The 12,084-nt window shown below is 33.6% G+C and overlaps 1 protein-coding gene across 1 annotated transcript; it reads left to right on the top strand.

The window, feature by feature from the left end:
- The first annotated feature begins 807 nt into the window (after positions 1-807).
- Positions 808-1,443, top strand: LOC107061057 (uncharacterized). Its single transcript, XM_015309800.1, has one exon. The coding sequence runs from the start codon at positions 808-810 to the stop codon at positions 1,441-1,443; it is 636 nt and encodes a 211-aa protein (XP_015165286.1).
- The last annotated feature ends 10,641 nt before the right edge of the window (positions 1,444-12,084 follow it).

Below are 12,084 nucleotides of genomic sequence, written 5' to 3' on the forward strand. Positions count from 1 at the left end.
TTGGTTGATGAGGTGATAGCAAAACAAGATCTTGACTCTTCCTTGTTAGAATTGAAGGCCTTGGTGAAAGAGGGCAAGGTGGAAGTTTTCTCCCAAGGGGGAGATGGTGCCCTTAGGTACCAAGGTAGGTTGTGTGTGCCTTGTGTTGATGGTTTGAGGGAGAAAATTCTTGAGGAGGCTCATAATTCTTCCTACTCCATTCACCCCGGTTCCACCAAAATGTATAGAGATTTGAGGGATGTGTATTGGTGGGGAGGCATGAAGAAGGACATTGCCAAATTCGTCTCCGGTTGTCATAGTTGTCAACAAGTCAAGGCCGAACATCAAAGGCCGGGTGGTCTAACCCAAGACATAGAGATTCCTACTTGGAAGTGGGAAGAAATTAATATGGATTTTGTAGTTGGTTTACCCAAGACTAGAAAAGGTTTTGATTCTATTTGGGTGGTGGTTGATAGGATGACAAAATCGGCTCATTTTCTACCGGTAAAGACAACATATGGGGCGGAAGATTATGCAAGGTTATATATTCATGACTTGGTAAGGTTGCATGGGATTCCTCTATCCATCATATCGGACCGTGGTACTCAATTTACTTCACACTTTTGGAAGTCCTTCCAAAGGGGTCTAGGTACGACAGTTAAGCTTACTACGGCCTTTCACCCGCAAACGGATGGACAAGCCGAAAGGACTATCCAAACACTTGAGGATATGCTTAGGGCTTGTGTATTGGAGCTTAAGGGTAGTTGGGATGATCATCTTCCATTGATTGAGTTTGCCTATAACAATAGCTATCATTCTAGCATCGGTATGGCTCCTTTTGAGGCTCTCTATGGGAGGCGTTGTAGATCACCGGTTGGGTGGTTTGAGGTTGGTGAGATGGCCTTGTTAGGACCAGATCTAGTTATGGAGGCTCTTGAGAAGGTTAGGATGATTAGAGAAAGGTTGAAGATGGCCCAAAGTCGCCAAAAGTCCTATGCCGATGTGAGGAGAATGGCTCTTGAATTCCGAGTTGGTGATTGGGTCTATTTGAAGGTGTCACCCATGAAGGGTGTGGTTTGTTTTGGTAAGAAGAGAAAGTTGAACCCAAGATACGTGGGTCCTTGTAAGGTGATGAGGAGAATTGTCAAGGTAGCTCATGAGTTGGAATTGCCTAGCAAAATGGATTTGGTTCATTCGGTATTTCATGTGTCTATGTTGAGGAAATGTGTGGGTGATCTGAATGCCATTATGTCTCTTGATGTTGTGGGTGTTGTTGAAGATAATTTGACCTATGAAGAGGTTCCGATCCAGATTTTAGATAGACAAGTGAAGAGGTTGAGAAACAAAGATGTGGCTTCCGTTAAAGTCCTTTGGAGAAATCAACAAGTTGAAAGTGCTACTTGGGAGGCCGAAGCGGACATGCAAAGGCAATATCCTTATCTTTTCCACTCCAGTCAAGCCTAAGGTATTGATCTATGCCCTTTATAAAATCTCAGGTCTTAAGTTCAGCCCCCATGTCATTGCATACATTCATGTTTAAGTTGACAAATTCATTGTGGTTTTACAACTATGTTGAAGTTTTTGAAATGAGGTGTAAGTGCATTGTTACATCCCTTTGTGGGCTGAATTTTCCATGTTGGTGTTTCTCATGTACGTTTCTTTGACATTCGAGGACGAATGTTCCCAAGGGGGAGATATTGAAACGACCCCAAAAATGCCCGAAAATGTGCTTCGGAAACACCTATAATTGTAATTTCCATATATCTCAAAATCCGTGCATGATTTCGGAAATTCGACTTCATATTCTTATTCAGGGGGTCAAATTGAGTGGGAAATAGGTCTAACCCGAATTTTAGAGCAACCGTATCAAAATTCGAAAATCGCAAAAAATGCGATTTGGAGGGTCAAATTTAAAGGGGAATATCTCTTAGCACACAAGGAACTGGAAGGGCCGCTACCTATTAAATTAAACCTCTACAAGTTAGCTTTCCAATGCAATTGGTTTCACCTCATTCCGAGTTAGGATGAAGGAGTTATGACCATTTTCGTAAAACCTCACCGGCAGAAAAGTGCCATTTCCAGTAAGCCGAAACACTGTTCACCCGCCCCATTATTTTTTCTAAGTGTTGGACAATTTTTTTCCAAAGGGCATATGATATTCCCTATATATCATTAGTTCATTCCAAGTCTCTAAAACATTTCTCAAACATCCAAAAACTCTCTCTAAACCCTCTCCAAAAAATTCCACCAAGATCATCAACCAAATTCAAGGATCCCAAGCTTTAATTCCGGATTCAAGATTCAATCTCAAGCAATTCTCCATTCCAATCTTCATCAAGAATTCTCCAAAGTTGAGGTATGTGGGTTGATTGTGGAAACCTTCCTTTCCACAAGTCCAACCATTTATCCTCTATTTTACTTCAAGTTTATGGGTCCTTATGATCATTTATGAACTCTTGAATTATGGAATTATTACTACACATCCTATTATGGTCTATTTTTGTATATTATCATGAAATGGAATGATTATATGATGTTTATGGTTTTCATGCCTCAATGATCAAATTATGAAGGTTGTTATATATGTATATATATATGTATGTTGTTGGTGGGCTGTTTTATATGGATTTTGAAATTGGTTGGACTTAGTACTCTTGAAACACATGATTTTATTTACATGAACAAGTAGCCCACCATATGTTTGATAAAATGCCATTTATAGAATTCTTATGAAATGGAAGGTCCAATGTACGTCCTATGAGTCGGATGATTATATAAGTATTGAAATGATGATGAAATGGATACATGTATATGATTTTCTCTATATAGTGTGTGAGTCGACCAAGCCTAGCTCGGGGGGTTGTAGGCCCGGGTAACCGTATCGAGGGGTTGGTACCTTGGTTGCCTAGTACGGGGGGTAGTAGGCCCGTATAACCGTATCGAGGGGTTGGTACCTTGGTTGCCTAGTACGGGGGGTAGTAGGCCCGTATAACCGTATCGAGGGGTTGGTACCTTGGTTGCCTAGTACGGGGGGTAGTAGGCCCGTATAACCGTATCGAGGGGTTGGTACCTTGGTTGCCTAGTACGGGGGGTAGTAGGCCCGTATAACCGTATCGAGGGGTTGGTACCTTGGTTGCCTAGTACGGGGGGTAGTAGGCCCGTATAACCGTATCGAGGGGTTGGTACCTTGGTTGCCTAGTACGGGGGGTAGTAGGCCCGTATAACCGTATCGAGGGGTTGGTACCTTGGTTGCCTAGTACGGGGGGTAGTCATGTTTAGAGGTGGTGTTGGACAAGTTGTGTATTATGCTTGAGCTTGACTCATCTATGGTATTTATGTATCATTCCTTTTTTTTTCTTGCTCTCTTAGTCCCGATTTCCCCTTGATTATGCTTATCGCTTGTGATCATTTTAATTGCTTCCACGACCAAGGATGTGTAATGATACGCTATGAGGTTTGTTTAGGGTTCCTTCGGGTTCCCCATTCGCCGGTCACGTCTAGGCCCTAGGCTTGGCTCGTGACAATATGTAGCGAATCACACTCCAAACCATGTCCAAAACGAAGTTGATGGTCATATAAGAATATACAGAATCAAAGTCGAATAACACTAGATACTACTTCCATAGTGCCCATATCAAACATTTTTATTTGATATGATATGACTCTATCTCTTTAATTTTCTAGCTACCCACAATCACCAATCTAGTCCCGATTATAATTGCTCACATACTTATTTTATCGAACCACATATGCTCTTCACAGTACTTCACTAAGGTCAACACTCTAATACTAACAGAACATCATAGCCACATCAACCATTTACATTATTCTCAAAACATCACTAGTATTAAAGTCTTCTTAGCAACACATTATCGCCTTCAAAACTTTTGAACTATGGATCTCTCTCTTTCCATTTAAGCATTACATGACATATATGAGTCACATTTAAGACTGAGAGCACTAATTTCAAATCTAAAATACTTTTCCATCGAGGTATAATAATTGAATCACACCCAATATCAACTTCACACTAACTTTCACATACCATTTTTCAACTACCATCATGTACCTCATGCCAAAACTCAAAGAAATCCTTGGTCACTCAAATAATTCTATAAACTATAAGCTCATAACCTCTACTCACCATCAAATGCATATGTAACACATCATAACAATATAGTATCATCCCATCAACAAAGTATTTCAATCCTCTCGAAATCCTCATTAATCATGTAAAACTGTATGTCCACATTATTGAACAACAATAAGTTACCTATCATAATTTGAACAATCTAGCTCGATATAACCACATATAATCTTCCACACATCATTGCTTGTCACCCAAACAAAACTCAATCTTTAGAAAAGTTGATGATAATTCCTAGTAAGTCTGTACCGAACTAGTTCACATCTCACAGTCATATCTAAACTCATATGCAAAAATCAATAAATCCTTCAACTAGAAACCAAGGGCTTATACGAGAGGTCTTATTCCTTCACTTTTCTTAAATTCTCCCCCATGACACAAAATTCTAAATATCTTGAATCCTTCAATACACTAGACTCTTGTTCCTTTTGTTGACTCGCTCACCAATCATATTCTTTGGCCAACAACGCCTGACATTTTTTACCTTATCCTCAAAATAAAAACTTTAGATGAAACCCTTTCTTAAGTCCTTTGAAAGTCAAAATAACACACTTTATGACTCAAAACATATACAAGTTCTTCCAAATGCTCAATATTCAATGCGATCGATCATTTCTTAACTTACCAATCCACACCTTGACAAAACATACTATCACGAACATAAACTCACCATAAAAAAAACTTGAATTTTTTTATCCCAACCATGTAACACAATCTCCTAATCTATCAACATTAGCTCATACCTTGATTTTTTTTATGAATTCACGTATCTTAGCTTATCAGTGATCCCCTCTCCATCGATCTTATCATATCTTTCGCTAAAAGTTCAACCGTACTCATTACCAAACTCAAAACCACAAAAAAAAAATTATCATCACACTCGAGTTGAACGTCTGTATACTCCTTTCTCAAATTTTATCCAATAGTTTTTTAACCATTATGATGAACCCGTGACATTGTTATCATAAGTAGAGCAAAATAGATAAACCAAGCGTCTCTGAACTCAATTTTCTACTATCTGAAGATACATCTTTTGTCCTTGCACTCAAAGTAAATATCTTTATTCTTGATCGCCTCTTTCCCAAGACTAAACTACATTACACTAATTCTTTTCATTTATGACTCTAGCTCCTTTCAATTTTATTTAAGCGACATCCCAACTCCTCATAAAACTTTCTATACAACCACATTACTCACAAAATAGTAGCAAACCACAACCTTAGATACTTGTAAGATATCATTACAATACAAAATCCTTTTAACCAACAAACCTTATCATATAGTTGCATTCCAATCGTAATTCATCACGAACTCTTATTACCATCATACTCAGTTATCCCTTTCCATCACCACGAAGTCAATCTTGTCATCGATGACACCTCAAACTCAGGTATACCAATCAAATTCAAAATACTAACCCAATTTTACATGCACTTTCTTACTAAATTTTCAATTGACTTCACCCAAGTATATTTCCTGGGACTTTCTTTACCTATAAATTTGTCATTCCGGTGTCAATCTACTCCTTTGGAGCTTATAATGTAATCACCAGTCTTCATTTAAAATTCTCGAGATACAATTTACAACCCTAAATGCATTAATACCGTACCAAAGATCCGCCTCTAAAAGCTTTCTTAAAACAATGTTTAACCCAAGCGTTTGTAGTAAAAAAGTTAGTTGGTTTCTCAAATATGAATGCAACATCAAATCTTATTATATGAACATGTGATACAATTGATAACTCATTAAGTAGTTAGTATTCACGCTTACAATTGACGTATCCGTTTTCATATAACACTAGTACCACCTCGTGAAAGTTCGTTAGATCCACCACTAGAATACATCATACCCCTCAACAAGATTGTACTCAAATAACCTACATATTTCTGCCCATTAAGTAACTACAATACACTACCAAATCTGTTTGACCTCTCATCCAAAACGATATGCATTTCTTTGTAAATCAAGCCAATAGCAGGAGTAACACACTCCATAACTCTAACCAAGTAAGAATCGGTACCATTGTAGTAGTCGTATCATGACCCTTTTTTATATACACTCAATTTATGAAACCGTAGTAGATATTATGACCTCAACTGGTGTAACACCATTCTCATCATTCGCTAAGCAACCCATTCATGTTATGATAACTTTACTAATTATAGTTTCCAAAGATACATGTCTATTACCTAGCCATCCCTTTAATTATTTCACTTCCAATTATCGAACCACTCTAGATATTGTCCATACCACACAAGTACTACCCTCGATGTTAGGGTAACTAACCTGAAAAAAATAACATGTTTATAAAGTCCCTCAAACCATTGTTCAACTTCATCATTCGAATATCCTCAAAATGTATCATCGAACCATAACCTCACGCAATTTCCGTAAATAACTGAACATTCTAAATCTGATCACACATCCTTTCAATAAGTCTATCACTTTTACCTTAATATCAGGTCTAACCTTCAAGCCATACACAATACACCAACTTCTAACTTAAGGAACCACACACGACTCATCACTATAAGTGAGAGAGGATGGAATGAAGCAATAAGAGTTAGAACGGACAAAGGATGCACGATAGAGATTCAAGAAGTGAAGATTTTTCTTAAAAGTCATTATAGCCTCTCGAAGATAAGTACATATGTCTCTGTACCGATCCTCGAGACTCTACTTAGACTCGGCTTGTACACACGTGAGACCTATGAACCTGGGGCTCTGATACCATTTTGTTACGACCCAAAAATAGATATGATGGCACTCGTCTTATCCCACCAAGACAAGTCAGCCTAAAACTCAACCATTACAATAAAATGCGGAAATTTCATAATCAACTCAAAAATACCCCCCAAAATCTGGTTGTCACGTGTACAAGCCTCTAAAAGTATTATAATTGATTCAAAAGAAAACACAAGTCTCCAATGACCTTGTTTCTAGAATAGAACAAGATCATAAATAGTAGTAAGAAGGTCTGCCGAGATGACAAACAGCTACCTCACAAATCTCCAAGAAGCCTAGAAAAATAAGAGAATGGAAAGTATCACAAAATCCAGGCTCGTAACCTACAAAAAATTGTAGAAGCAAAGGATGAGTACCAAACCACACGGTATTCAACAAGTAAACTTCTAAACACAAGCTAAGGGGATAGAATGCGGGTACTCCTTACACCCCAACCGAACCTCCACAACTACAACCTGCATAAAACCAGCTCAACCTAACAGTTCACAATTTACAAACACATATCTCAACAACAACATTCTAACAATCACATTTTCTCAACAACAAGCTCAATTTCATCAATCACAACCTGTACAACTACAACCTTCATAAAACAAGCCCAACGTAACAGTTCATAATTCACATAGCACACAGCTCAACAACAACACTCAAACAATTACATATCCTCAACACAAGCTTAATATTCATCAATCAAAGTTCCACAGAAAGGCACTCACAAGATCAGCAAAACACAATAATCAAGTTCACTAATGATAAATATGTGCAATGCAATGCATTGTCAAGTATAGTGATGCATGTCTGACCTAGTGATACACACCCCGTTGTCTCTTAGTCCGGGACCCATGGGGGGACAAATCTGTCCATGCATCCATCGCGGCGTGCGATACGACCCTCGATACATAGTATCCATCACGGCACGCGATACGTCCCTCAAAATATAGTATCTATCGCGGCGCGCGATACGTCCCTCGAAATATAGTATCCATCGCGGCGCGCGATACGTCAATGGTACATCCTCTTATCACATAACAATTATCACAACCATGTCTCATGACCAATGCAAATGACATGTTCACACAAAAAATGAGGAGATGCCCATTTTAATATCAATGCACAATTCACAATAATACAACTGTGATACAACATCAACAATCAAACAATAAGCCTTTCAAATCATTCTCAAATATCACACACCGACAATTAATCACATTACCTTTTTATTACCCTTTTTTCCATCATTAGAATTATTCAATATGGACAAGTCAACCCATCACCAATTCCCATTACTCCCAAACATATACCACAAGGAAATACACGAATTCCATACACGTAGCAAGGGTTTAGAAATCCACTTGCCTCAATCAATCAAGAATTCACTCTAGAACTTGAGTCTTCCCCTTTCGTTGAACTTCCAACTCAAAGCAATCTATTCAAATAAATGACCACAATAAGATTCCAAAACTAACAACACTCATATTACTATGTGTTTAGCTTTGACCCAAAAAATCACCCAAGTTTATAATCAAGTTCTTAAGTTCGATGTCCATTATCATGTCAACTTTCATATTTCTCAAATTCAAGCCTAGGGTTAAATCATAATTTCTCCAAACACTACAACCCTAATAGCTTTCATATAATATAATACACATAATATTTACTTACATGTATCAATAGGTTAAGATAGGAGCCATAATGTGACAACCACGAAAATTCCAACTGGAAAATCGATACAAGAACAAAAATCCGATAACCTCTAGTAATGAAATTATATTTTAATTCATAATCACATTCATCCTCCTAATCTTCTTTATGATCATGTAGTGAATGGTGAAAAACTGTCAAGAAAACCTCTGGGTTCGTTCCTTAGCTCTCAAGTTCAAAAAATTTCAGAAGATCTACGTGACCAAATTTTCCTGTTAAAAAGAAGATCTCTCTTCTTCTTCATTCTCAAGAGGAATGCATCAACAAAACTGCCCTTCCATATAGATCGTCGTGGCATGACCAAATTTCTTCGCTATTATCATTGTCAACTAAATCTTAGACCCATATTTCTCCAATTTCAATAACGTTGTACAGTATTCCAATTTCCACTTCTTCTAGATCCAAATCCACTTTCTTGTTTTTCTTTTTCTATTACAATCAACTATAATAATAATAATAATAATAATCTATTTATATATAATAGGAGAAGAAAAAAGTGACACGTGTCAGCACAAAAAAAATTCACAATTTTAAAATTCAAAAAATAATTTCAATTTGTTTAAAATTTGTATTTAAAATTAACCAAAAAATAAATAAAAAGAAGTAACCAACTAAATCATTCTGTGTTTCTTTTTTTTCCCTAAAATTAAAATTCGTTAATGTTTTATTAATTTGAATTTAAAATATTTAAAAAAGAAAACTGAAAAAGTTTGATAAGGACGATTCATTATTAGTAACCAACTAAATCATTATTAGTTTGAATTTTGAGTTTTTTTAAAAATAATTAAATATATATAATTAAGAATTGATTAGCAAGAATTTTCTATTTAATAATAATAATAATAGTAATAATAATAATAATAATAATAATAATAATAATAATAATAATCTTTCCACAACATCTAAACAAATAAATCTACACAAAGAAATTATTATTAAAATATTTATTGGATAAAAATAGTAATATATGATAGCCAAAAATTCAGGATAACTTTTATCTTAAAATCTGTAAAAGAGTTTTTTCAATCACTATTTATTTATAAATAGAAATAAAGATTGCAAAAAGTGAGGGTGATTATTAATTTTTTTTTTATAAAAAAAATGCACCACCTTAGTCCGTGCAGAATTTTAAGGAACAATTTCAATCAGTAGAGAATTTTAAGGAATGATTTCAAATTTTAAAATTAATGTAAAAGCTGAAAAATAAAAATAACAATTACAAACATACTTTTCCTTATGATAATAACAAAATAATAATAATAATAATAATAATATTATTATTATTATTTTTTATTTTTTTTATTATTATTCACAAATGTTCCAAATGACAGACACACAAAATAATATAAATAAAATTCCACGGTTTCAAAATATACATATACACGTCCTTTCCCTACCAAAAATTTACGAAACTATTAAAAATATATAAAAAAAATTATATTCTTTTTAATTTTTAAATTTGAATTGATCCGAATCCTTATCTGATTAATGTTTTTTGAATTTCAAAACGGTTTATTAGCTTCTCATGATAAGTACTAACTTCTTACTGCATTAACCAAAATCAGTTTAAAAATTGAATTAAATTTTTTTAAATTTTTAACTAATAAAATTCTTAAACCACCATTATCCTATTAATAGACTACTCCACCAACTTCTTCTAAAACGTGAGATGTAAAAATAACAATTCCTCTGCAAGTCTTATTTTCAGGTTTTTTTTTTTGCTTCAATTTTTATCCAAATTTTTTTCCAGTTCTTTTGATTATTTCATATAAACTCAATTTAATGAGAAAATTTATATGAAGTTTATCTCAAATATATAGGTGAGTTTTTTCTTTTTCTTCATTAATTCAATCCTATTACTTGGAAATTTGACAATGAACAACAAAAGAGACTGACATAGAGTAAACTACATGATGCAAAGAGAAAAAGTGCATATTTTTATTCACTACTTTTATATTAAATACCAAAGAATATGAGATGCAATTTTATTTTATCATAAGTAAATGTAGTTTCTGATCTTTCTTTGTTAAAAGTTGCTATCATCGATTTATCTATAATTTGGATGAATTAAATTAGTGTTTTCTTTCAAAGTTACTATAATAAGTATTGAATTGTTTACGTCTTTGAGTACTTCCTCTTATGTATTGAAAGATTTTAAGGGGGAAAACATGTGACGAAATTGAGAAATCAATATAGAGGATCGAAAATCATATATGTTAGATTGATATATTTGCAAACTCAACACCAAATAATTTTATTTATTGGCACTAGCACGATACATATATATACACAATTCTATGAATTACATATACAAAAAAATAAATTATAATGAGATTATGCATTTCAAGACTATACTTACAGATTCACAAGATTATCATCGACAAGACACGATGTCCATCATTTAGGCATTTAGAATTTTTCTTTTATATATATATATAAAGTATTTGAATTGATCTTATTTATTCAATATATTTCTCTCAATTTAAATATATAGTTTAGATTAAAAAAAACTGTCAACGGTCACATATCAGCACAAAAAAATGAACTTATAAATTATTAAATACATAATAAAAAATTAAGTTAGAATTAAGTTAGAACCATTCATGAATTCATAATATTATTTTATAAAAAATTATAAAACAAGGATAAAATAACAAAAATGCATATATTTTACAGAAGTTTTTAAATTTTAAAAAATAATTAAAATTTTAGATTATAAGTTAAAAAGAAAGTTATAAATAAATAAAGTATGTAAATATAGCATGTTAATTTATACCAATAAGTAGTTTATACTATCTCCAATTGCTCTTAGCTTAAATAGGTAATTAATTAATATTATTTTCCATAAAATAAATTATTAAAAGGACAAAGACTTATAAATATTGAACTATTTGATATTTTATGAAATTAATTTATACGCACAACGCGCGAAAATATATACTAGTATAAATAATAATAAAATAATGATAACATGACATCTATGAATAGACACCAACGCATTGAGTAAGGCATAATTAATGTTCACCTGCGGGAGGTTCGTCGCTTATATGCTTGTGCCGACTGCCGAGGTTATGTCGTGCTTCTTTGGAGATTTCTTTTCTTTTTAAAATTAAAAGAATGATCTAAAATAATATAGGTATTAACTTAAATTATATTATATATGGACTTGGCCCATTTATTTTCTTTTCCTTTATTATTAACAATAAAAATAATTATTTATTAAATTTAAAAATTATATCACTCATTCTCACAAGTCATAATAACTTTAAAAAATGGGTAAAATTCATAAAACGACTAAGAGGGTCGTTACATGTATTCACTTCTTGCTAGATATAATGAATTTCACTTGAATGACTATGTTTGATCTGGAATAGATGAAATTTATATACAACTATTGAACATAGAAAATCATTTCTAAAATATTTATTAATAATAAGGATTCCTTGTATTTTGATTTTATAGAGATACACACAAACTTCATAGACAATCCAAAAGAATTTATATACAATTAT

Source organism: Solanum tuberosum, unplaced genomic scaffold, assembly GCF_000226075.1.
Source record: "Solanum tuberosum cultivar DM 1-3 516 R44 unplaced genomic scaffold, SolTub_3.0 scf00113, whole genome shotgun sequence".
Classification (NCBI taxonomy): Eukaryota; Viridiplantae; Streptophyta; class Magnoliopsida; order Solanales; family Solanaceae; genus Solanum; species Solanum tuberosum.